Here is a 27,371-nt window from a genome sequence, read left to right as displayed (position 1 = left end):
CTGGAAAACAAATGCCTCTTCGCTCAATTGGATAGACCTACAACCAATCAGAGCAACGTAATATGTTGTTTGTTCAAAACGAATTCAACTTAAGCGCTCTTTTGTGACGTGGGTGATTACGCTACTGTTGATCATCTGTCCATCATCGTATAAAGCCCGCCCTGGCAATTTCATTGGTACGACCAGATTCTGGTTTTCTGTAGTTGTTCCCCAATACGAGACCCTCCAGACCCAACTTCCCGACCCAATTTTTTTGTGGGCAGGGAGAAGTTGGACTAATTGGCTATTAGCAATACAGTAGCTAGCTAGCGTGACTGGATTCAACCTTGAAGAACTCTAACACAGAAAAGAAAACAATGAAAGATAATTATATAGGCTATAGCTTTGCCAGTTGTTCCACGTCTTCCATCGGTCTCCGCCGCCCTCCAAGTCTGTCTCAACTCACTTGGTAACAGTTACTGCCGATTTTGGCAAAGGAGAAGACACAAGTTTTTACAAGTTTCATAAGCACTTGCTCCATACTGTTCCTCCAACGAGCAACTGAGCTTTTGTTCTGAGGTAAAGTTCGGTCGTTCTGAAATCGTCTACTTTTCCCTGTGAAAGCAAGCTGTTTCACCTTTGGCCTTTTCAGCAATCTGAATTTCAAGAATCTGAATTCCTGCAATTTGAATTTCAAGAATCTGAATTCCTGCAATCTGAATTTTTGAAATGTGTATTTTTGGATCAAAATAATTCAGTTTAATTAAATTCGGCATACAAATAATTCAGATATTATATATTAAACAGCAAAATATTTGTGTTTTATGAAATTCGCCACACAAATATTTCTGATCTTTCATATTCAAATTCTGATACTTTTGTCAGCTTTCTAGCTCCATAAATCCGTTGCTTTGCAACCTCCGACGGATGGTCTGGTGGCCTACGCCGAACAGCTCCGATATGTCCTTTATTTTTAAACCATTTTATAAATAGTTTTCGATGGACTCGAACGGGATGTGGATGGTTGGTCGTCCCCGTCCCATTCGAGGCTCCAGAGCATCCAGCCGTTCCAGGACTGAAGAGAGGTTTACTATGGCAACCTCATTAATGTGTACGTCTGTGACCATAGACATATAGGCTATATGTCTATATCTGTGACGGCAGAGTATGCAGCCAAGCTCTCTGTGACTTGTTCTACTCGGTCAAGGGCATCAGACTCAGATATATTATTAGTTTCTACCAGCTCAGCTAATTCTACGTCACTCTGCTGCACCACTCAGAATGCATTTTCGTTTTCGAATTATGGGCAGTTCTTTGCGGGCAGAACACGAAAACGCATTTCTGGAAATGCATTTCTGGAAATGCATTTGAATTTGAATTGTGGTCACGATTTTGCAGCCACGTTCTTAAAATGAAAACGCATTTCAGGAAATGCATTTTCATTTTCGAATTTTACATTTCAAATTGAATATTGGTATCTATTTGCTGGGGCATATTTTGAAAATTAAATTTCAAATGTCTTTTTCGTTTTCATTTTAATTAAGTGAAAGAATGAGCAGTCTTAAAGAAGAAAATTTAAATGCAAATAGGATGATTGATTACTAATTTTATTTATGAGTCAAATAATGCAGCCACATTCTTAAAATGAAAAAGCATTTCTGGAAATGCATTTTCATTTGAATTTTGGTCACGATTTGCTTCCATAGTCTATAGGCTATAGCATGTAATCATGCACCAATGAATTGTGTCTAGGTATTGCGGTCCAGATCCGGACCGGAGTCCGTTTATTGAGTACCGACCGCAGACAGTAAAAGATACGCAGCAAGAAGAAACACTAGTGGTTCACGCTTGCGCGCATAGGCTACTGGTGATTTGCTTATTTCCTATTTACTTGCGGCAATCCAGCAATCCAGTCTGGAGCCCTGCTCTGTAGTTAGAGGAAACGAACGATTTGTTCATTTTCCGACTCAGTCTTTCTACAAGTCTTTGGGTCCTTTTTTCACGTGACCCGCATTGTATTTTTTAGTAGAGGAAACAGTTTCCTCATTCCCCTTCGCGTGGCCACTGTTTTAGTAGGACGTGAATGATATTCGCTCAAGTCATCATACTGACTGGTTTTGTTATTTTCACTTTACATTTACACTTTAAGTTTAGTGCAGTGTAATTGTTCGCCATGATAATTAAATGCTAGTGTGATAATAAATGACCAAATCTTAGAAACTGTTATGATACATTATTTTAATGCAGGAATTTATTTTGAAATAGTATCTACTACTAAAAAATGTGTTCATTTTACTGAACGAGATTCAAAGAACCGAATCAGTAAAATGATCCGAACTTCTCATCACTAACTGTGTGGGATACTGTTCAGGCAATGGCCAAAATGATTTCCCGATACATTCATTTGACAGATGGATGTCATGCAATGTTTATTATCATTTTAATTGGTTGGATGGCTCAGTGTGCATGATCAGTCCTGTAACCCCAATCCCAGAAAAGTTGGGACGTTGTGTAAAATAACATCGTCGTCGTCATCTGCCGCTTGTCCGGGGATCGGGTCGCGGGGGCAACGACCTAAGCAGGGAGGCCCAGGCTTCCCTCTCCCCGGCCACTTCCACCACCTCTTCCTGGGGGACCCCGAGGCGTTCCCAGGCCAGCCGAGTGACATAGTCCCTCCAGCGTGTCCTGGGTCTTCCCCGGGGCCTCTTCCCAGTGGGACGTGCCCGGAACACCTCACCAGGGAGGCGTCCAGGAGGCATCCTAATCAGATGCCCGAGCCACCTCAGCTGGCTCCTCTCGACGCGGAGGAGCAGCGGTTCTACTCTGAGCCCCTCCCGGATGACCGAGCTTCTCACCCTATCTCTAAGGGAGAGCCCGGACACCCTGCGGAGAAATCTCATTTCGGCCGCTTGTATTCGCGATCTCGTTCTTTCGGTCACTACCCATAGTTTGTGACCATAGGTGAGGGTAGGAACGTAGATCGACTGGTAAATAGAGAGCTTCGCCTTTCGACTCAGCTCCTTCTTCACCACGACGGACCGATGCAGAGCCCGCATCACTGCGGACGCCGCACCGATCCGCCTGTCGACCTCGCGCTCCATTCTTCCCTCACTCGTGAACAAGACCCAGAGATACTTGAACTCCTCCACTTGGTTCAGGATCTCCTCCCCGACCCGGAGATGGCACTCCACCCTTTTCCGGTCGATAACCATGGCCTCAGATTTGGAGGTGCTGATTCGCATCCCAGCCGCTTCACATTCGGTTGCGAACCGCTCCAGTGAGAGCTGAAGGTCACGGCCCGATGAAGCCAACAGGACCACATAATCTGCAAAAAGCAGCGACCCGATCCTGAGGTCACCAAACCGGACCCCCTCAACACCCTGGTTGCGCCTAGAAATCCTGTCCATATAGGTAATGAACAGAATCGGTGACATAGGGCAGCCCTGGCGGAGTCCAACCCTCACCGGAAACAAGTTCGACTTACTACCGGCAATGCGGACCAAACTCTGGCACCGGTGGTACAGGGACCGGACAGCCCCGATCAGGGAATCCGGTACCCCGTACTCTCGGAGCACCCCCCACATGAGGGAGGGGCACCCACCCCCCGAGGGACACGGTCGAACGCCTTTTCCAAATCCACAAAACATGTGTAGACTGGTTGGGTGAACTACCATGTACCCTCCAGGACTCCGCGGAGGGTATAGAGCTGGTCCACTGTTCCACGGCCAGGACGAAAACCACATTGCTCCTCCTGAATCTGAGGTTCGACAATCTGGCGGACCCTCCTCTCCAGGACCCCTGAATAGACTTTCCCAGGGAGGCTGAGGAGTGTGATCCCCCTAAAGTTGGAGCACACCCTCCGGTCCCCCTTTTTAAAGAGGGGAACCACCACCCCGGTCTGCCAGTCCAGAGGCACTGTCCCCGATGTCCACGCGATGTTGCAGAGTCGTGTCAACCAAGACAGCCCTACAACATCCAGAGCCTTAAGGAACTCCAGGCGGACCTCGTCAACCCCAGGGGCCCTGCCACCGCGGAGCTTTTGAACCACCTCGGCGACCTCGGCCCCAGAGATAGAAGGGCCCCCCCCGATGTCCCCAGACTCTGCCTCCACGTCGGAAAGCGTGTTGGTGGAATTAAGGAGGTCTTCAAAGTATTCCTTCCACCGATCCAGGACGTCCCCCGTCGAAGTCAGCAGCGCACCGTCCCCACCGTATACAGTGTTGACAGAGCACTGCTTCCCCCTCCTGAGTCGCCGGATGGTGGTCCAGAACCTTTTTGAAGCCGTTCGGAAGTCATTCTCCATGGCCTCGCCGAACTCCTCCCATGCCCGGGTTTTTGCCTCCGCGACCGCCAAAGCCGCGTTCCGCTTGGCCTGCCGGTACACATCAGCTGCCTCAGGAGTCCTACCAGCCAATAAAGCCCGATAGGCCTCCTTCTTCAGCTTGACGGCATCCCTCACCTCCGGAGTCCACCACCGGGTCCGAGGGTTACCGCCGCGACATGCACCGACCGCCTTGCGGCCGCAGCTCCGGTCAGCCGCTTCAACAATGGAGGCCCGGAACATGGCCCATTCGGACTCAATGTCCCCGGCCCCCCCCCCGAGACATGATCGAAGCTCTCCCGGAGGTGGGAGTTGAAGCTCCTTCTGACAGAGGGTTCCGCCAGCCGTTCCCAGCAGACCCTCACATTACGTTTGGGCCTGCCAGGCCTGACCGGCGTCCTCCCCCACCATCGGAGCCGACTCACCACCAGGTGGTGATCAGTTGACAGCTCCGCCCCTCTCCTCACCCGAGTGTCCAAGACATGCGGCTTCAAGTCCGACGACACGACTACGAAGTCGATCATCGAACTGAGACCTCGGGTGTCCTGGTGCCAGGTGCACATATGGACACCCTTATGCTTGAACATGGTGTTCGTTATGGACAAGCCGTGTTTAGTACAGAAGTCCAACAACAGAACACCACTCGGGTTCAGATCGGGGGGGCCGTTCCTCCCAATCACGCCCCTCCAGGTCTCACTGTCATTGCCCACATGAGCATTGAAGTCCCCCAGGAGGACGAGGGAATCCCCGGGAGGAGCGCTTTCCAGCACCCCCTCCAGAGACTCCAAAAAGGGCGGTAAACCCCAATGTACAGGCACCGAACCGAGGGGAAACGAGTATTCCCACCCCAGCTCGACGCCTCTCACCAAGGGCAAGTCCAGAGTGGAAGAGAGTCCAGCCCCTCTCAAGGAGACTGGTTCCGGAGCCCGTGCTGTGCGTTGAGGCGAGGCCGACTATATCTAGCCGGAAACTCTCTACCTCGCGCACCAGCTCAGGCTCCTTTCCCGCCAGCGAGGTGACGTTCCACGTCCCTAAAGCTAGCTTCTGCAGCCGAGGATCGGACCGCCAAGGCCCCCGCCTTCGGCCGCCGCCCGTCTCACACTGCACCCGACCCCCATGACCCCTCCTGCGGATGGTGAGCCCACTGGAAGAGGGTCCCACGTTGTCTCTTCGGGCTGTGCCCCTTCCGGGCCCCATGGGAAAAGGCCCGGCCACCAGGCGCTCGCCATCGAGCCCCACCCCCGGGCCTGGCTCCAGGGGGGGGGCCCCGGTGACCCGCTTCCGGGCAGGGGCAACTGAGAACCATTGTTGTGTTTCTTCATGGTTGGTTTTTTGAGCCACGCTTTGTCTGGTCTTTCACCTGGAACCTGTTTGCCTTGGGAGACCCTACCAGGGGCATAAAGCCCCCGACAACATAGCTTCCAGGATCACTAGGACACGCAAACCCCTCCACCGCGGTAAGGTGGTGACTCAAGGAGGGGTGTAAAATAACATAAAAAAAACAAAATACAATGATTTGCAAATTTCATAAAACCATATGTTAATCACAATAGAACATAGAAAGTATGTCAAATGTTTAAACTGATTAAATGTACCATTTTAAGGAAAACAAGGTCATTTTGAATTTGATGGCAGCAACACATCAGAAAAGTTGGGACAAGGCCATGTTTACCACTGTGTAGTATCCCCTTTTATTTTACAATAATAACAGTCTGTATCTCTCTGGGAACTGAGGAGACCAGTTGCTGGAGTTGTGAGAGAATAATGTTTTCCCTTTTGTGTCTGATACAGGATTCTTACTGCTCATGGTCCTGGGTCTTCTTTGTCATATTTTTCATTTCACATTCCACCAAATGTTTTTAACTGGTGAAAGGTCTGGGGCCTCATGTATAAACGTTGCGTACGCACAAAAAGCTTGCGTACGCTGGTTTTCACCCACACTTTGAGAGTATAAAGATTTACTTGACGTGAGAATGTGCGGGCCGTCACGGAAACCTTTGAGCAGACGTGAGAATGTGCGGACCGTCCGCAAAGTCTTGTCTGGCTCTGTAACATGGCAAATTCTAACTGAAAAGTGCAGAGACTCACCAAACATTACAAAATAAAGTTTCCACTAGTACGTTTATGACGTTGACTATTCAAAAAACATAAAAATAAAAGTTTGATCATTAATGTGGATGCCAAAACCCAAAATGGGAAATGCTATATAGCCTTCTGTTCCACCACTTAATAACTTCTGTTAAACTTGAGGCTGTCAAACGAACGACAAAATCACTCAGGAAATGCATGTCACGCTAACCCTATAGCTGCCATGCTGTTACGATCAGGGCCGCCTTTGTGCAATGGGCAGGAGGGGCTGCTGCCCCGGCCACTAGGGGCTGCTGCCCCGGCCACTAGGGGGCCCCGGCCACTAGGGGGCCCCGGCCACTAGGGGGCCCCGGCCACTAGGGGGCCCCGGCCACTAGGGGGGCACGGGAGATAGTCCACGTTCTCTTAAGTCACGCGTCGTTGCCGGTATCAAAGCATGCAAGACAACAAAGGCTTTGCATGAAGGTGATGTCAAACGAGTTTGACCTGTTTTGCCTAATTGACTTCAACGATTTGATTTGTGACTGTGCCTTCAAAAAAGAGTGGACTTAAACTAGTCCCACACTGATTATCTAGCCTATGTTCTTTTCAGTAGGTGGTCACAGCCTGATAATTAAATTGTTCAATCGAGTTCTTTGTAAATAGGCCTATGGGTTCGCTGGGCTGTGTGTGTGCACGATAGACATGTTCCAATGTATTCGACATCGTGGCTGGCTAGGGGTGCGTGTTACAATGTATTACTGACTAAAGTCACCAAAGCTATTCAAGCTCAGTCCAACTCAGATTTTGCAACTGTAGTTGAAAGACAAACTGCAGCAACCTATTTCTTGGTATTTGCTTGGCGAAATTGTTAACCAATTTTCATCATACATTTCATACAATTATACACCATGTTCCTTGTTTCAGTTTAACCTAATTTCCACATTTCCTCCTTGATTAATATTATTTTGTTAGATCGTTCGTTCATTCATTAATTCATTCAGTCGGCTAGGTTTTACGTAGGGGTGAACTAGCCAGTGATCTAGCCAAATAAATAAAACATTTTTAGGATGTAGGCCGAAAATGAGCTTCCCCTATTTGAAAGACCAACAGCCACCACTGATAACAATGTATCACATACTGATATTTTTGTCTGTCATAACTTAATTACCAATCCCTCTCTCTCTAATATATATTGATACAAATCATAGTAATAATAATATATATATATATTTTAACATATTTTGCGTGGTGGGGGTGCCTTGGGGAGGCTTCTGCCCCGGGCCCCAGATGACCTTAACCTGGCCCTGGTTACGATGCACCACCACTCGTTTCTTCATTTAAAGTTTTATATCGGACCACTTCTTCTTAATTTCTGCCATGGCCCGGTTCTCTGAACCCACAGCATTGATGGCCCTATAATAATAATAATGATCATTTTATTTGTAATGCACTTTACATTTAGCTAATTCTCAAAGTGCTGCAGGTTAAAAACAAGAAAGAGCGCAAATAGTGACAGTTTTCCACTCTGCCGACTTTTGTCACTAATACCCGATGACAGGCCGCCAAACAGGACATATTTTCTCGCCTCCACCTCTGTTGTCAGAACCTCGATCTCACAGTCACCGTATTTCTTCGAATAAACGCTGCAGCGGTTAACGTTCATTTTTGGTGCAGCGTTTCTTCGAGGGCGGTGTTTATTTGAAGAAATACGGTAATTCAGACAAATAAGTGACCTCAGGAGCGCATTTATAGTCCATTCCATCTGCATATTAATTTATGGGAGGAGGAAAGGCGGGGTCAGTGGCTCGTTCACGTGCGGTCAATCTCACGTTGATAGTGATTTATAAAGGAAAGGTGCGCAGGACCTGGCATACGACTGGTTTTATACATGTGAATATTTTTGTGCGTTGGTACTTTTGGAGTTTTGGCCGTACGCCATCTTCTGGTATGAAAGCTGCGCAATCCTTTATACATGAGGCCCCTGGACTGCAGGAAGGCCAGTTCAAATGATCTTATTTTTTCCTTAAAATTGTAAATTTCCTAAATGTAAACATTTGATATGTTTTCAATTATCTATTGTGAATGATATATGAGTTCATGAGATTTGCAAATCATTGTATTCTGTTTTTAATTCAATTTTACACAGTGTCCCAACTTTTTGGGAATTGGGGTTGTACAACTTCTAATGGGTTGAAAAGTGGCGGATTTAGTGATTTGGGGGCCCCCTGGCGAAGACAGATATGGGGACCCCTTCACGCCTATTCTCACTATTTTCAATCAATTTCATAATTATTAATATAATAACTAGAGAGGGTACAATTTGGGGGGAAATTGTAGGGTGTGCTTGCTAGCGTCGGTTGCTGATGAGTCCGTTTATTAACTGTAATTTTTACAACTGATATTTCTGTATATTTTATATAAAAATGCGTATTTACTATTTATGAAGATGGCATAGATTTAAAAGCAGACATTTGTTGCTGCTCATTTACAATTCAAAACACAAAAATGAAGTGTAGAATGAAACGTCTTTTAATTTCCCCTGCAACAGGGAATATTGATAAAACTATAGCAGCCTCAGTTGAAAAGTTGGATCAAACGAAGATATTAGCAATCCGGTGTAAAACGGTCTAACCTCTGTGACTATGTTACCTTCAGTATTTCCCTTGTAGTAATATTTTCAACCATTTAGCCTACTCATATTGCATTCATTCATTAAGAACCTTTGAAACAAGCTATTGTAACATTGATTAGGGAGGACAAACCCGTTTGAGCGTTTTTCCTGAAATACGTTTTATTAGTTATTCCTGGGGAAATTATGGAAGTAAATTACATATTAACGATACTAAAACACCTGTGCACAATAATATCAACAATATTTGCAAATATTAGGTGTTTTTAAAGGTTTTTAGTTTTACCTCGAAGCTACTTCCGTTAATCAGCTGTTTGTGAAGAAGAGGCTAGTTTTACGACAGCGACTTTGGATGTAGCCTACTTTAACATGTTAGCCGATTTACCAGTACGAGTGATATGTAAACAGCTATATTAACAAAGCTCTTGTTTGTAAAATATGAAGTCTTAAATACGATGGGAACACATCACATAAACAATTCTAAAACGTCCCACAAGCCAAATGTTGTCATTTTTTGTCAAGCGTCCCTGAAGCTCAAATTCCGAGTCGGAGTTCCATGAAGCTTTTCATTGCAAGGAATGGGGCGGGGAAGCGTTTCTTCTCATGTGTTTACTCTTATATTGTCCAGTCGATTTAGAATAACATTTTCCCAAATGAGGACCTCTAAGTTACTTTTTTGTTGTCTTTCTTTAAATGAATGTCATTTTAATTAAGTTATCCATTGAAACAATACACGTAATATAATAATGACACAACAAATTTTTCAAGAACAACAATGTTTAATATGCATATTTAATAGGAAACCTAACTAATTTTCCAGAGGGAATCAAAAAACCAGTTAACCCATTTTAGCCAATATGGGATACTGGAAAATTATTCCCTGACCCCTAGCAAAAAGGCGATCGAGCAAGCTCCTGGAAAATGTGTAGCTAATTGAAGGCACGTTCATCTGAAAAAGAGAGAAAAATAAGTGCACATTGTAAGCAACTTACATACATATTTATGAAAACTTCATTTTACTATACAACCCCACTGCAAACTGGATGTGCTGCTGCAGTTTCATTTTCTCTTCATACCTGAAATTAGACGGAAATATTAGGGACAGAATAGTTTTCATTGTTCTGCAAATGCCCTTGTGTATATCCTGTAAATGCCCTGTATATACTGCTGGCTTTTCAAACCTGATCAACAGCCTTACTAGAGTCAAACTGACAATATTTTGCTATATAAACATCTTATAAGAGATAAAAAAATATATGCAGAGGGAACTATTTACATCAGAAATCTTACCTGAAAGAAAAAGATTATACTAGATACACAATAGTTACAAATAATTTTACAGCTATCTTCAACCTAAAATCCAATGCCCTACTCTATACTGTTGGCTTTTAAATCCCGCTCAACAGTCTAACTGCCAGTGCCCTACTCTATACTGTTGGCTTTTAAATCCCGCTCAACAGTCTAACTGCCAGTGCCCTACTCTATACTGTTGGCTTTTAAATCCCGCTCAACAGTCTAACTGCCAGTGCCCTACTCTATACTGTTGGCTTTTAAATCCCGCTCAACAGTCTTGCTTTACAACCTATGTAAATCTGACTTCATGATTTAAATAATCATCTAAAAGAGGACATTCGTAAACCCCCTCCTCTTCGTCCTCACCTTCATACTCTACAACAAGTAAACTACCTGTGCTACAGCTCACTACCCTACCTGGATACCAGCACTCCAACCCATCATCACTATCTATGTACATGTGCATTATTGTCCTGCCTATCATGTCTGCAGCATTGACAGACAACAACTCCACATACCCCTCCTGAAAATCTGACCATAAATCAAACCACCACAGTCTCTTTCCCCCATCATATCTTACATGGGAAATGGTCTTACCATTGACCTCCTTTTCCCCTATAACTGTGGCTCTGTACCAGACTTTAGTCCCATCCTCATCAAACCCATGTCTGATGATTTTACCAAGGAGCTGGTCTGCCGACTGCACATCAGGTACTATGATCTTTGAGAGCCCCCCCCTCTTCCTACCTGAATCCCGAACAAGTGCCTGCTGCTTCTCAGCAAGGCGTATAAATTCAGCTTTTGCCTCTGCAAAAACATGTGATGATGCACACCCATACTGCCTATCCTCAGTGTCCTCCAACTCCAGAGGTGCCTGAACTACACTCCTAAGATTCCTAGTGAGAGTCTCTAAAGGCAATCTTCTCCTGTCCTTACTTAGATTGAAGACACCATTTTCATTTTTCATCCCCAGTACCACCCGTCTAAACCTCAACTGTGCTGATACAGCCACCAGTTTGGATCTCTCACCTAAACTCTTTAGTTGCTCATCTATTTCATCTAAAGTTGTCCACAAGCCCCCATACTTACTGATCTCCAATGTCAGCTTTTGCTTTGTGGCAACATCCCTAACTTCCCTCTCTCTCTCTTTGACCCTAGACGCCTGCAAAATCCTAAGTCTCTCATCCCTAATGACTTGAGCACGCTCACAGAAAACGGCTCTCTGTTCTTGCACTGATGCTCTAGCTACTGATAACACCTGTGCTTTCCTGTCTCTATCTAATCCTGACAGCCATTCCCAAGATCGATTCTGCTTGAAAAGCATCATGCCCTCTAGTGTGTTGACCTTTGCCCTAGCTTTCTCTCTCGAAGAAGCCTATCAAAAACCCCAAAGTCACGTTCACAACTGACATTGGTTTTAGGTGCTGAGCCAAGTTGGTCAACCAGTTCCTCAGACACATCTGCATAGTGTCCATGCACTAAGTGGTCCGCTAGCATGCTGCTAAACACCTTAACCAGGCTGGCTAAAACTATCTCAACAGCCTGCACTGTCAAACCATCCAAATCTATGTCAGTCTTTCTAGTTAAACACTTGTCCTCAAAGAGAGTCACTTCCCCTGTAAGAAGTGAAGCTCCATCCACCTGCCACTCTCTAAGCTTTCTGACAAGTTCCTGATACCTGCCATTCATAACCAGCACATTTTCTTTCCTAGAAAGTGCCTCCCACACAGGATCAACAACTAACTTCCCTACAAGCCCCAAGGCCCGACAACCTGCAAGGAAATGAGGAACATTAAGATCCTTATACACAGCCTCTACTAACCTATTTTCACTTCTATTGGCACAAGAGAAATCCAAAATATCCTTACTCAAAAAATACAAACCTGCTGAGTTGTAAAAGGTGACATTTGCCCTGTTTCCCTTAAAAGGAGCAAGGGGAACGAAATCCGTTCCGGTCCATCAAAAATGTTCGAAATTGAACCGGTTTGCCACTCTTTTCACAGCCACGCTCTTGAATGAGCTTACACACTATTCTCAAAAGGTGTACAGCTCCGCTTTCACCACAAGTCTTCTGGAAACCGGGGGTGCCTAGAGCCTCCAATCTCTGCACTGCCAAAAACTGTCTTCCCAGGTAGACAAGGCAGTGTTTGCTTGATGGGCCAGACCATCAATGAGATGCAAACCACAGAACAGCTCATTCACCACACAGAGTCTTGCTTTCTCTACCTCACTGCACTGATCAAAGTCCTCAACTATGTCAGGCAGGATACTGGCTCTGTACTGAGCCAGTATTTCATTGAACCTCTTGTGCTGGTCCTGTCACTCATAAGATTCTTAATTTTGGAGAAAATGTCTTTCTCACAAAAATCACTGACTTCTTCACCACCACTGCTAACAACATCATGAATCATCTCTCGCACAGTATCAAACGTGCACTGGGCAGAACCAGATGCCTGTTCTCTCACTCCTAAATGGAATCTAGTGCCATCCTTTAAAATGATGCCTGCAGTGCCATATTTGTGTCCACACGTACTTGTTGCATCTGTGCAATGGGTCAAGTTATTCTCTAACAACAGAGTACTTTGCAGATGCTGTAACGACACCTGTCTTGCTTCCAACACCATATATTTACAAAAAGACTGGCTAGGAAGCCTTCCTATCTTGGACCTGCCAAGCTTCTGCAACACAACTTTCACAACTTCAGATGCTTTGGTGGAACTCACCCCCATAGTTGTAATCAGATCCATGTACACCTCCCTAACAACATCTGAATACCTACCATGCTCAAAAGTGGGGACCTGCCCTTGTATAAACCTGTGTAGTTCCTCCTGTGCGGCAGAATGTTCCCCTTTCCAAAACTGCACTTGCTCATTTAAACTTTGAACCTGCTCTACTAAACTAGGCGCTCTACTACTTACCTGATCGGTCTTTCTTTTTAAATAATTAGAACGCAGAGTCTCCCTCCTTTTCTCCATTTTCATTTGTGCTAGTCCCTGACTCAGACCGACTAACCTTTCTTCCAACTCATCCTTGGCCACTTCCAGCACACTGTTCTGAAGCCTAAGGCTCTCAGCCTCCTGCTCTTTCAGTGCTAGCCTATCTTCCCTCCTCTTCAACTTCTTCTTAACCAGGGATCTGGAGCTTTGGTTATCTGAAAACCTCTGACTACACTTGTCTAGTTTACACTGCAAGCTGCTGATCTTGATCTCAGCCTCATACAGCTTCAAACCTCTCTCTTTCCTATCAATGTCTATCCTATCTTTCTCTTTAAGTAGAACCTTAAAGTCCTGCACTAATTGATCCCTTTCGTTCAGTTCCCTTTCTAAATCCACAACAACCTTGTCTACGTCCCTGACACATTCCAGTTCGATACTAGCTACTAGCTCCTGGCTCTCAGCCAGTGTCCATTGACCAAAATTAACTGATTTTTCTTCAAAAGCGACCCTTTCTCTATGTACAGATCTACGATTCCTTGACAACGCTCTCTTTATATATGTACTTACCCACCTCTCAAGGGCCCTGCGATCATCTACATTTAAAACAAAGTTGTAACACAAAATGTCAACTACACTTTGAATCACTGTACCTACATCCATCAAAGATACAAACCTGTGAATGTCAAACAAGACCCTATTGGTCAACAACTTGATATCAATCTTATCTTTCTCTCCTGATAAATTATGCAACTCTACACCTAATCTCTCACATTCCCTGAACACCATACTACCTTCACTCTTTGTCTCTTTGCTGCAACTCATGTTGTCTTGCTTGATGTCTGTCAGTAATGAATTATTAGATTTGAACTAATAACTGCTCACTGACAGGGGGGGAGGGGTGGATAGAAACAAAGTATTGATTGGCTTAATTTTTGTATGAGTTACAATGTGTTGCTGGGGGGGAGGGTGCTTAGCTGGATATAATTGGTTTGTTTACTCCGATTAATACCCAATAAGATCATATCCCCTGTCACTCACTTGTGCCCCTCCCCCCTGTCACTGTGGTAAATTGTAACATGTTCCCGCCGTGTTATGACAGACCAATAGTAAGCAGTTATTCGTCCTTTCAAAAAAAAAATTGAAGGGGGTTTAAATACAAGTGCATTTGTCTCTAGTTATACTCACCAACTAATATGGAAAGCAAACTCCAACTCCTTCGAAAGCCACGAGTGTGGATAATCGGCAGCTCGCTGATTTACTGGCTTGAACGCCACCTGACCGCCACAAGGCCACGGGACACAGCCACCCTCGGCTTGATGTGCCAGATTGAGTGGATGGGGAAGAGAGGTATGAGATGGGAGCAGCTCCTGCCTCTTCTCCAGGGAACACCGGGTCCAGGTCCCGATGTAATGATCGTAAATCTGGGCGGAAACAACCTGGCCTCTCAAACGTCATGTTGTCTGATGATCCAAATGAGGAACGATCTTGATTGGTTAATGCAAAAGTACCCCAGTACCAAGATCATATTTTCCGATATTTTCCAGCGACAGGTCTATCACAACCATGTACCTGGTACCAGTGTGTACGGGATTGAATTGGCCCAAAGGCATGTGAATGCCGGCATAGCCGCCTTCCTGGCTGATAGGGGCATGTCTGGCATCCGAAAGAACAACATCCATCATAAGGATGATTGTGATTTAAGGGATGGTATTCACTTAAATTTCAGGGGAAACGAAATGTTTCTGTTGAATGTCCACTCAGGTCTGAGGAAGATATTGTAAAGACTCCCGCCTAAAAGCAACAAAGGCTCTTTTAAGAGCCACCTAATAACCCCAAAATAAACTTTCACTAATGCGCTCAGTGAAAGTCACGTCGAGCTGATCACTGTCAATCATTCAAATCCAAATGTCCTCCATAACACCTTTCACACAATAGCCTACTTAAATTTAGGATTGGCTAAATTTGTTGTTTAATCTATGTGATATATAATTGTCATATTATGTTCTGGTGATAGAAGATAATGCAGATCAGTTCACAAAATGCCACTAGATGGCGGAGTTGAGGGGAATATAAAAACGCGCCTTTTTTCGAGTACGAACATACTTTTTTTTTTTTTATAGCAAACCTTGCAAGATACAAGTATACTCAAAATAGAAATTTTATATGAAGCCCAATGTACCAAAAACTTCAAAACGCAACCGTGTCATCCCACTTAGGCACTGTAAAACTAAAACAAAGCCAGTATAACCTCAGTCTGTCGTGGGCATTCCAAGCTAAGTAGCTACTGTCAGAATTCAGTAAATCACAAGTACTCCTAGGACATAAGCTCGATTATTTAAAAAAACCCCTGCTGGGAAATGTTTGCGGTTTTCACAGTCCTGTAGAGGAGACCTTCATGAACACAATGACATCAAATTGAGGCTGTGGCATTGAAGTTCAGGTTAGTAGGCAATGGCTCAAAGTACTCACAGCCCATTACAGACCTCTTAAAATGGGAAAACTTCTGTGCCACATACGGGATGGTATTCGCACAGGGATTGGCTCTAATTTGAGTGACAGCTTGATCCACCAATTGAAAAACTCATCTGGGAATTTTGATTTTTGTAAAAGGAGTGCCGAGATTTTACTGTCGCCGTTTGGCCTCCTTAACAGCTGTAGTTTCTCTAAACCGCGTCGCGTACAGCATTACAGTGAGCTACACTGGTTTAAAACTACAGGTATATAAGGACAATTGTACCCATGAATTGTTTACTAGTAATATAATGTCATAACAAATCATAAAAGGTTCATCGATATGTGAGGCATGTTTATTATTTTAACGATTGAAAACGGATGCATCACAGACCGCTATCGTATATGTTCAACAGAGGCTAATTACGCTAACGACTCAGTCATCAAACGAAAATTGATTACTGTTTTCGAAAGTAAATGTACTAATAATATCAGCATACATTGTATTGTACATTAAATCTCACAATTGTGTTTTTTATCACAATGTAAAATGAGCAATACGTTCAATGTTGCATTTGTTGACGCTTGGAACCCTCCGTTGTGATTACATTGAGCAGAACGTTTGTCCTCCCTACATTGATCACCTGCTGCAGTATTTCAGATGGAATCGCAATTCAAACAGTAGGCCTACTATCTGCTACAGTAACTGAAAATATACCTGCAAAAACGTAAGCTTGACATTTATTAAGGGGGGAATTCAAAAAAGGTTTGCTGGAAGCGATCATTAACAATGCCAAATTTGGTCTCAGTCTAGAGCCCTGCGTGGAGAACCTGACCCCGGTAAATTGTGCTACGAGCAAGCTAGCCTACCTGCTGTTGCTAGCCAAACTTCACTGAGCAGGAATTGTGCTAGCTGCCGCATCATACCAGTGGAGAGAAAATTACGTTTCCTTCTGTAGTTTCAGGTTGGCAACTACTTGTTTACTCTCCTGTTTTATCTTTATCCTTGGCGCTCCATTCGGGTAGTTGCGTTTCATTTAGCGAATTGTTTTTTTGATTCACTTCACTCTTCTACTGTCTCATTTTACGTAAACCAACTGATATGACGTGCTATGCTGCGCAGTAGCTGCAATCGATGGAATAGTCTACAGTAGTATCGGGTGGGAGGGGAAGCCTGCGTTGACACAAATAGAATGAATATACCCATGGTATCTTTGTTGATTCTTTTGGGGAAAATTATGACTTTTAATCGATTTGTATTATTATTATTATAGTTATTATTGATCATATAGTATTTTATTGAGTATTTCAAAGGGCCCCTTGTCAGCTGGTGGCCCCAGGCGGTTGCCTACTTTGCCTAATGGGTAAGTCCGCCCCTGGTGAATTTTGTAATCTTATCAGTTTCCAAACGTTTAGGTTAAGGAGAACTTCGTGGATTTAAAACTGACACAACATTTATATTACCAGTGCTTTGCAATGCTTTGATCTGTGTTCATAATCAGTCTGAGTAATACCATCCTACCAACCTATCAATACGAGTGTCAAGTTTTGATGTGCTGCTCTCTTTGAGGGTCTCTAAAGTTCACTTCAGTGTCAATACTGTTGAATCGTCTAGGTATTTTGGGTGAATTGGTTATATTTTATTTCTTCCTAGTAGCAATATAACATTTATAACTATTTTGTAATTTCTTGTTACCATTAAGGGTAAAAACTAATTACAAGCACATACTGTATCTCCCTCAGTGCTCTACAGAGGACTGCAAGATGCCCTTTCTGCCATCTGATATAAGAATTACAACATTAAATAATAAATAAGTAATAGACTACTCTGGGTGAAACTCGTTAGCATTTACATTTAGTCATTTAGCAGACGCTCTTATCCAGAGTGACTTTCAAGAGAGAGTTTTACAAAAGTGCATAGGTCCCTGATCATAACAACGAGAAAGCCCCAAACATTGCGGGTAGCCAAACATGTAGCATACATTGTGAAACCAAATAAGTCCCAAAGGGAAGAACAACAAGCGCATGTAGTTAGACACGTTAATTAATTAATTAAACAGCAAGAACCTCAAAAGTGCAAGAGTGTACCTGTGGAAAAAGCAAACAACAGTAATATATTTCACAGCGAGTACAATCATTTTAAGATAGTTACAACAAACCAACAAGAGCAACAAGTCTCTCAATAAGAGTAATTGTGATCCTGGGGGAAAACTAACATCCAGCCAATCATTCCTAAGTGCCGTTGTATTCCCGAAACAAGTGCGTCTTGAGCCTTTTTCGTGAAGGTGGGGAGACAGTCAGTATTCCTGATGGAGGTGGGGAGTTGATTCCACCATTGGGGGGCCAGACAGGAGAAGAGCTTGTGTTGGGACCGGGCGCTCCTGAGCGGTGGAACCACCAGATGGTTGTCGGAAGAAGACCGTAAATGGCGGGTGGGGGTGTAAGGCTGGAGGAGAGACTTGATATAGTCGGGTGCAGTCCCGTTCCCCGCTCGGATGTTCAGTACCAGAGTCTTGAATCTGATACGGGCCGTGATGGGAAACCAGTTGAGGGAGATGAGGAGCGGGGTAACATGGGAGCGTCTGGGTAGATTGAAGACCAGACGGGCCGCTGCGTTCTGAATCCTCTGGAGAGGGCGGGTTGCGCATGCTGGGAGACCGGTGAGCAGCGAGTTCCAGTAGTCCAACTTTGAGAGGAAAAGAGCTTGGACTAGCAGCGGGGTGGAATGCTCAGACAGGTATCTCCTGATCTTCCGGATGTTGTAGAGGGTGAATCTACATGACCGGGAGACCGCAGCAATGTGGGCTGTGAGGGAGAGCTAGTCATCCATGGTCATCCTGAGGTTCAAGGCAGAGAATGAAGGGGTCACCGTCACCGATCCCAGGGTGATTGAGCGATCGTGGGAGATGGAGGGTTTGGCCGGGATGATGAGGAGTTCTGTTTTGGCGAGGTTCAGCTGGAGGTGGTGCTTGGTCATCCAGGCGGAGATGTCTGTGAGGCAGGCCTCAATCCCAGCTGAGATTCTTGGATCAGTCGGGGGGAACGACAGGTACATCTGCGTGTTGTCCGCATAGCAGTGGTAGGAGAAGTCATGGGAGGTGATGATCAGTCCAAGCGAGGTGGTGTACAGGGAGAAGGGGAGGGGTCCAAGGACGGAGCCCTGTGGGACACCAGTGGAGAGGTGGTGGGGGCCCGACACTTTGCCTCCCCAGGAGACTTGGTAGGATCTTCCCAACAGGTAGGATGAGATATACTGGAGTGCAGTGCCAGTCATGCCCATCTCAGAGAGTCTGGCGAGCTGGATTTGATGGCTAACCGTATCAAATGCTGCAGAAAGGTCCAGCAGAATGATGACGGATGACCTCAAAGCCGGTCTGGCAGACTGGAGGGCAGTGGTGACTAACAGGAGGGCGGTTTCTGCGGAGTGGCCAGTCTTGAAGCCCGATTGGTTGGGGTAAAGCAGGTTGTTCAGAGAAAGTTTGACAGTTGGTTAGATACAGCGCGTTCAATTGTTTTAGAAAAGAAGGGTAGCAGTGATACCGGTCTGTAGTTCTGGAGGACGGCTGGGTTATGGGAAGGTTTTTTGAGTAGAGGACTAACTCTGGCCTGTTTGAAGGCAGAGGGAAAAGTGCTGGAAGTAAGAGAAGAGCTAAGGACATGGAGAAGAAAAGTTAAGTACAGGGACATTCTCCCTAATAGAGAATCAGACTGGTAACCTGTCACATTACAGGTTTCTGCCCTTATTCATCTACTAAGACAGTCTTGAGAGATAGCCTTAATCTCATTGGCCCTGAGTTGATTTGCCCGTGTCCAACTTCATGATTTCAAAGATGATGGTTTTAGCTGTAATCCCACACATGGAGAGAGCCATAATGCAACACCACACTAGATTATTTCCACCTTCTGTGAAGACGTGTGTCATCCCTTCTCTGGTCTTTGCGACACTAGAACTACAAGAATAACTGTCTGTCTTGGAGAATGGAAATGTTTCTTGCAGTTGAGATGTGTGATGTGTGTGCGTTTGTGCCTACCTTCAGGCTTGCATACAAACAGTCTTGTTACCAGCCAAATTAGGATGCCTTAATGTTCAAATGAAACAAACAAGTACTATGTGTTCAGGGCAGTTTGTATCCAACTCTCCAGGAGGCCATGCCATAGAAATAAACTAATTTGCTTTACAAAGAATAAGATTCTACAGTGTCTGATCTGATTGTTTATAACTTTTTGTAGCCTTAACTGGTTCTATTGGAGAGAGAGGAAGGGGGTGGAGATGTTAGGTCACTGATTGTTGTGAGACTGGATGGCAGCAGAGATTAAATAAAGATAATTTATAATAATGTAATCTGGCTCTTTCACAATAGATTCTCAAATGTCTTTTCTTGATGACTCGATGACTTTCCAGTTTGGTCTCCAAGGACTCTCTTACCATTTTCCTGTAGCCCCAAGCCATACATCTCCTTGACATTCCAGAATCCATTTATATTTAGATTTAGGTTAATGTACCCCAAGAAGTCTCTACCAAATCTTTCTAATTAAAAGTGGTTGTATCCTCGCTTTCATAGTTGTCCTAGCCTAAAGTTTAAAGCATTGGAATACTTAATGACATCATAACCCTGTGTGTAGAGAAGAGACTAATGTTATCTGACTGTTAGCCTGCTTTTTTTCTCCGTTAACCTTAATATCCTGGAGGAGCTGCGCTGTGGTGGGTGGATTTTGGTGCTCCGGGAGTTTGCAGCTGTAGGGAAGAGGGTTTATACGCTGGTGATGGATAGACTGTCCCTCTTACGTAACAAATTTACATGTTTATATCACACAATGAAATGTTACAGATTGCCCGACAACAAAAACTACCAACATAGTATTATTGACCTGCGTCCCTAATGGATAGTGGGTAAATCATCTAATTGTGAATTCTGAAACCACTTCTGATATCTCCATGATGAAATATGTCATGCACTGTTTCCACCTCCCCTAGCTAGGTTTATATGAATACATTACTTAGATTACTATTCATGTCATTTTGGCATTGTGTAGATGGATCACATTTTTTCCATATTTATTGTTATACAATACAGATTCAACACATAACATTGCACAATAATGCACTCTAGAAGTCTTTGAGACTGTCCTTCCCTCACTGTATACTCTAACACCTGTAAACAAAATGCTGCTGTGAACAAATGAAAACCCAACATACAATACAACACAACGTTCCTTTTATAACTTCAAGAACTAAACCCTAACATAGAATGTAGAACTGACCAAGCTATTTAAAAACACCATCCTTCCACAGGGTAGAAAAGAGCAGAGAATGAGCATGTAGTAAAAATACTAAATGCTGCATCACAAAAAAAAGCATCACAACATTACATTTGAGCAACTTTTTATACAAAACTGACATTTCACAATTACACACTGCATTGCAGTGTCATGCATACACAGTGTAATGCATACACAATGTTGAATTTTGCAGTTCAGCCATTGATAGTAACACAAATAGTTTTAAGCTCATACATTCTACTACTGCAGAACTGTTCTTCCAGCCCTGTTCCTGGAAAGCTACTGTCCTTTTTCAGCACACCTGATTCTAATCAGCTGGTTGAAAATTAGTCTAACTGGGGTTGTAACAAAAACCTACAGGATTCCTTATGGATTCTCATAGCTCTCCTGGTCCAGGGTTGGAGATCCCTGTACTTCAATGTGGGGGTTGAGGACAGACTTGAGGGCAGAGGTTGACATGAGGGCACATGCAGTCAACCTGAGTCGACTGACTAAAAGTCGACTTGGCTTCGACAATAAGAAGGGCATGGAGTCCAGTCCTTGGTCCTCAAACAGAGTTGTTCCTACAGTTGATTTGCAGCGAGGTGCGAGACACCTCTGTGTGCACGGTGGACATGGGGAAGTGTTCATAGTCGTCCACTAGTGGCTGACAGCGGCAGTGTTGGAGGGTCTCCCTGACTTCCTGCCTGAAGTTGGAATTGAGGAAGCCATAGATGATGGGGTTGATGCAGGTGGAGGACATGGCCAGCAGGTGGCACAGCGAAAACAACAAGTTGTGGTGGCAGACGGGCAAGGCTTCCTGGTACCAGTCCGAAACAACGTTAAACATTGTCAGTGGTAGCCAGCAGAGGGCAAAGGCAGTCACCAGGGCGACTAGCATGACGTTGACTCGCCGACTGTGAGTCATACGCTGGTTCTCCAGGGTCCTGGCCCGATCCAGCATTTCCTGGCGCTGACGGAGGCGCACAAAAACTCTGATGTAACAGAGCAGAACCAGCAGCAGTGGGCCGCAGTACTGGAACACCAGCAGCCAGGTGGTATATGCCAGCTTATGCTGCTGGGATGGCCAGTGCTCCAGACAGGCCTCCATGTGAGGGGAGGGCTGGGGGAATGAGAAGAGGCTGGGGGGTGGGGATGGAGATGTTGTGGCGTCAGAAGGAGGTTGAGAATGGGAAGAGGGCCAGAGGGGTGCAGAAGGCTGGGGGTAGGATGAAAGATCAGGGTGGGAGAAAAGCTGCAGCTGGGGCTGAAGAGAGGGGAGAGGCTGAATCTGGGGGTATAGAGAGGACTGGGTATAAAGGAGGGGTTGAAGCTGAAAGGGAGGCTGATGTTTGCCATGGCTCTGAAGATTGGGCTGAGATTGAGGCTTGAACTGAGGCTGGGTCAGGTTGGCGTAAGGCTCATTTGTGAGCAGGTGGAAAGCCATGAAGGGCAGTGAGGTAAAGCTGGCAAGCATCCAGATGAGGATCACAGCCACGTAGGCCTGCGGGATGCTGGGCTTCCAGCCGGAGGGGTTGATGATCAGCTGGTGTCTCTCCAGGGCAATGAGCACTAGTGAGAGGACAGACACGGTGACAGACACACACTGGATGAAGGGCACCAACCTGCAGAGCACAGACCCGAACACCCAATGGTCCATGAGGGTGTAGGTGACAGTGAAGGGGAGGCAGAAGGCACACATTATGATGTCTGATACAGACAGGTTGGCGATGAGGATATTGGTGACGTTGGCTCTCTCCCGGCAACGGGCGATGACGCAAATCAGGCAGCAGTTTCCCACCAGGCCCAACAGCATGGTAAAGCAGTAACACACTACCAGACACACGGTCACCGAAGGGGACAAATGGCACCACTCTGCTGTCTCAAATGAGGGGTGACCTGGAGGGAAGGATGGGGTGTTGTTCCCTATCCACATCTCCTCCAGCACAGCCTGGCCTCTGCTTCTGCCATCCTGCTCCCATGCCAGGGATTGGTGGAGGGACCCATTGAAGGGGAGGGACATGCTCCTGTTGATGGCTGGGGATTGATGGAAGGACTCGTTCAATGGGGGAGGCATGCTTTGGTTGGTGGCCAGGGATTGGTTGAGGGGCCGATTCCCAATAAAGGGCAGGGATTGGCTTGCACTCCCCCTCCAGGACATCTCAGCAGAGGTCAAGAGTCCTCTGAACCTTAATGTCAATGCTCTTCAATCACAGCCTTCAGCAGATACACATCTGTTGAGAGACAGAGTTAGAGAGTGAAAGTAAGGAGAGAGTAAGTGAAAGTCTTAGAGACAGAGAAAAAGAAAGATAGAAAGAGGAAAGTAAAAGAAGGAAGAGAAAGGCAATGAAGGAAAAGAAAGACAGCAAATAGAGAAAAAAAGAGGGAAAAATACAAAAATAAATATACTAGGGTATTATTTATCAGGGCAGGAGAACCTTATACCACATCATATTTATGGGAAGGAGTTATGGGACGCATGAGACACTCCACAATGACATTGGAGAACTTGCCCATGCGAATAGTATAATTGTCTGACAGTGGACCTTCTTACTAAGCAATCTATTTCTCTATCTGTAAATGTATTCACTGGGATGTCACATTAACCAAGACAAACTGTACAATAACACCCTGATGACCACAAAATGAGATTTTTTTAAATAGGTAGTGATGGCCCAGAATAATACCAATACAATAATTATTTTGTTACAGCCACCCACATAATAGCACTTCTTAGAATACAAATGCATTTCTGCTCAGAGGTGTTTGTCTTGGCCTGCATATTAGTTCAATTGACACCTCAACCCAAACATTCTCTGGATGTGATAAATGTGTTAGAAACTCAAGTTTTTATAGGAAAACTGCTCATACAGTGTTGTATGTCCAAGTGCCGAGGCAGGTGGTGTTAATTCAGAGATTCTGGATTTTTTCTGTAAAACCTCCTGAAGGCTGCAACGTTGGAAGGCTAATAAGAATGTGTTATTCTCTAGTAATGGCCACTACTCAATCAGTCACTCTGCCATCCGTCTCCATGACATCACTCATGATGCTTGAACACTGATTGGAACACAGGGAGGGGAGGGCAGAGCTCTGATTTTCACTAATTCATAAGAGAAATGCATAATTACTGTAATATGACCATTAACCCAAAGCAACAAGCACTCATGAACTCGTTCATCAAAATGAAAGCCAGTTTGAATAAATCCATATGGAACTCATTAACTAATCTTTGATCTACAACACGTGCAATGCCACAAAGAGATGAACCCCCTCAGTCCAACTGCTGCCTGTTAAAGATGCCACAGAGTGGAGGGTCATGGTAACTAGTATGAAGCTGGACCCAACCCTATACTGTTCCATTGTGTACTTCATGTCCACAGAGCCAGAGGTGGTCTGGTCTCAGAAAGATCACATCTACTGTAACTGTAATCTTTCTTTCACTTTATTAATCCTGTAGGAAATTCATGGAAATTCCCATCTCTGAAGTGTGTGTGAGGGCACCCTGACCTGACATCTCTCCCTTCGTAAACCCTTCCCCCGTGCTCCTCCTCTTTTCCCCTCTCATCTTTCCTCTCTCTGTTGCTTCCTGTCCCTAGCTTCTTCTCTCCTTTTTTCCTTTTCTCTACAGATTTTCCCCTTTCTCTCCGTCGTGCCTATCTCATTCTTCTCGTTCACAGTAGGTGGTGGGGTGGTTGGACAAAGGCAGAGCTGGGTCAACATCCCTCTCTGTACCTGTAGAGATTGGCTCACCATCATTGAGATGAGAGGTGATATAAATGACATAAACTGTTCCTTTTGTTCACCAATGAATAAATGCAAAGCTGGTCTTAGTTCACCACTAGTACTTATAAACGCTTCATAAACATAAGCTCAGGCAAAGTGATGCCTTTTCTTCTTATAAGCAGCTGTTCTCTGAGACTGGGTTGTTCTGGGATATTGTCCTGGTTAAACCATAAACACACACCCTGACGGTCCCTCTGTATAACATCTTCTATAGGAATATCTGGTGTGAGTGTGAGTTTTTGTGTGTGTGTCTCCAAGACCATCCAAATAAAGGGAGCCTGTATTCATCCATTTGTCCATATAAGAGAAAATTCTGAGAATTCATTGACAAACGAAACCACTCTATACTTAATCTTCATTCTCGTAATTGGAAAATGCATAATAGACATAGAGGAGTAATTTATCTTTCAGGCTCTTTCACCTCTGTCAAATGAAGAGGTGTGAGAAAAGACAGATAGCTGAATGAGCAAGGCAGGAGAGCTGAGCTCTTGAACAGTGGCACACCTCTATCACTTTCCACAACCATCTCATACATCTGGAGGCATGAAGTGTTTGTCTGCTGTCACTCTTATCTCTGTTTTTATGTCATCTTACTTAATAAGATTCTACAGTACATCCACAGCACAGTGACCTGTGAGGTACAGTACAAATCTGTATTAAAACCAATGTCCCAATCCACATCTGAAATGCATCAATGTTGAGCTGTAAAAACTACATTCTAGAGCTCAGCAATAGAAGGGAATAGGACTGATAAACAAGAAAGAGCTAAGAAGAGGAAAAAAGACAAGTGAAAGAAAGACACTCACCTGGGCTGTGTTTGTATGATGCTTTCTCTCGGAAGGCTAGGTGTGTGTGATAAGGAAAACAGGTGGCAATCCACAGCAACTGGAGCTTGTGGGAGCAAATGAACTGACTCTGTCCAGTGCATGTGTGTGTGAGAGAGAAAGAAAAGAGAGAGAGAGGCAGAAAGAGAAAGAAAATGAGAAAGAGCTTACATCAGAAAGGTCCCAGATTGCCTGAAGTGCAAAAGCTAACCAAGGTGTATACTGCCACACTGTGGTGAAAAAAGATAAACATGCACAACACACACATACACACCACACAGATCTAACTAAATGGACTAAAAGGGTGAGTGGAATAAAACAGACAAAGACAGCATTTTCTGAATGCAAATCAGTTACATTGATTCAATGTATTCCTTCTGGGGTGTCAGGAACATGATTAGATTATACTTTATTTGTCATTGTGCAGTAAAACCATACAACAAAATGTACTTGTGCAGCAACATGGCAATAATGATTATCAAAATAGTTTCCTTTGGGTACCAATGGCTTACAAAATAAGTCTAGATAGGACTGCATTCCTTTGTCTTGTCTGACTTCAGGACCATTTTGGCAGAGCAGGCATCCCTGTTTACAACCAGTTCACACTGTGGAGGAACATCTATTGCGTCAGGGATTCTACGAGAGAGGAAGAGAGGGGAGGGACAGGAGAGAAAGAGAGAGGAGGGAGAGAGAGTGTGTACGTGTGTATGTGAGTTAAACCACTTAAAGTAAAAGGGGGACTGAGACATGGTGGTGTGGATATCTTACTTGCTGCAGCAGCCAATGCCTTCTTCAGAGCAGGAACACTCGTAGCAGTTCTTCAGCCATTCAGAACCAAACTCATGCTCAACACCCTCCTTATCCACACAACCTAGTCAAACAAAAATTCATGGGTCAACATCTGACTCACAGGTTACATGACACATTCATAAAGACACTGTTCAGTAGAACCTGGTACACTTCGGCACAAGGTTAGTCAAACAAAACAAAAAGCTAATCTGTCGCATCTAGAGATTTGCTTCCTCACCCCTTTTAAATGCATAAGAACACTTTAGAAGTTAGACTCTCAATGGAAGTTGTGAGGAATAACAGTCAACTTTTCTGGTAGATATTTGTTAATGTGCAGACTGGGACAGATATCAGTTACAGTAAAATATGAAGTGTTTGATTTGCCTCTCAGTTACCACCTAGGGGACTGATCCATTGGTTGTATTGTCAAGATCAAGGCCAATCAAATGGCATAGAACAATGTAATTAACAGTAGACCTAGTTGAAACGACTCACCTTTAGGTTGGCTTTTAACATCTTTGTTATGCAATTCCTGAAAGTAGCAGTCAGCTTGACACATAACCACCACTGCCAGCACACACACTACCACACGCAGAAGAGGACCCTGACACAAAGACGATATCACTGTTACTGATGTGCACCATTATCATCTAGCTGAATCCTTAATTCTGAGTGAATTTGAACATTCCAAACTAACATTTGGTGCCATTCAGAAATACAAGCAGCCCCAACAGCGAATCCCCAGGTACTTACCATGCTGTGTTATTGAAGCTACAGGAGAAGCTGAAATGTATGCTTTTTCTGAGCCACCAGCTTTATATCCCTACCTTTCTCTAATGAATAAGGATATGATTGTTTCCTCATATTTGTTTAAAGGTAGGCCGAGCAAATACTAGTCAAATAGTCATCAATTCCAGTGGCCACACCTGTTCAATCACAACAAATGATTTTCCAACTGCAGGCAGGAATCTTTATTTGCAAGATTAACTGCAAACAAAGATACACCTCTTATGGGTTTTCTCTCTTCATATCTATCA

General features: G+C 44.5%; 3 protein-coding genes across 4 annotated transcripts in view; all 3 read right to left on the bottom strand.

Annotated features, from left to right (window-relative positions):
• mcph1 (microcephalin 1) overlaps positions 1-16,761 on the bottom strand; it is a 77,422-nt gene extending 60,661 nt beyond the window's left edge. For both annotated transcript variants that reach the window (XM_084708794.1, XM_084708795.1), the window contains exon 1: positions 16,550-16,761. In XM_084708794.1, the coding sequence (XP_084564920.1) occupies positions 16,550-16,604 (55 nt within the window). In that variant the 5' untranslated portion in view covers positions 16,605-16,761. The remainder of the gene's footprint in view (positions 1-16,549) is intronic.
• A 4,434-nt stretch (positions 16,762-21,195) lies between these two features.
• LOC146267915 (neuropeptide Y receptor type 4-2-like) lies at positions 21,196-23,099 on the bottom strand. The gene has a single exon (XM_084709893.1). The coding sequence runs from the start codon at positions 23,097-23,099 to the stop codon at positions 21,507-21,509; it is 1,593 nt and encodes a 530-aa protein (XP_084566019.1). The 3' UTR covers positions 21,196-21,506.
• Positions 23,100-25,921: 2,822 nt separating this feature from the next.
• Positions 25,922-26,933, bottom strand: msmb (microseminoprotein beta). The gene is made up of 3 exons (XM_084667187.1): positions 26,830-26,933; positions 26,314-26,416; positions 25,922-26,181 (listed from the first exon to the last, which is right to left on the bottom strand). The coding sequence occupies exons 1-3, from the start codon at positions 26,891-26,893 to the stop codon at positions 26,067-26,069; spliced, it is 282 nt and encodes a 93-aa protein (XP_084523313.1). The 5' UTR covers positions 26,894-26,933; the 3' UTR covers positions 25,922-26,066.
• Positions 26,934-27,371: the final 438 nt, after the last annotated feature.

Source organism: Hypomesus nipponensis, chromosome 11 (genome assembly GCF_054491055.1).
Source record: "Hypomesus nipponensis isolate SF chromosome 11, ASM5449105v1, whole genome shotgun sequence".
Taxonomy (NCBI): domain Eukaryota; kingdom Metazoa; phylum Chordata; class Actinopteri; order Osmeriformes; family Osmeridae; genus Hypomesus; species Hypomesus nipponensis.
Note: the sequence above shows the minus strand (reverse complement) of the source record. Positions and strands in the feature narration are given on the sequence as shown.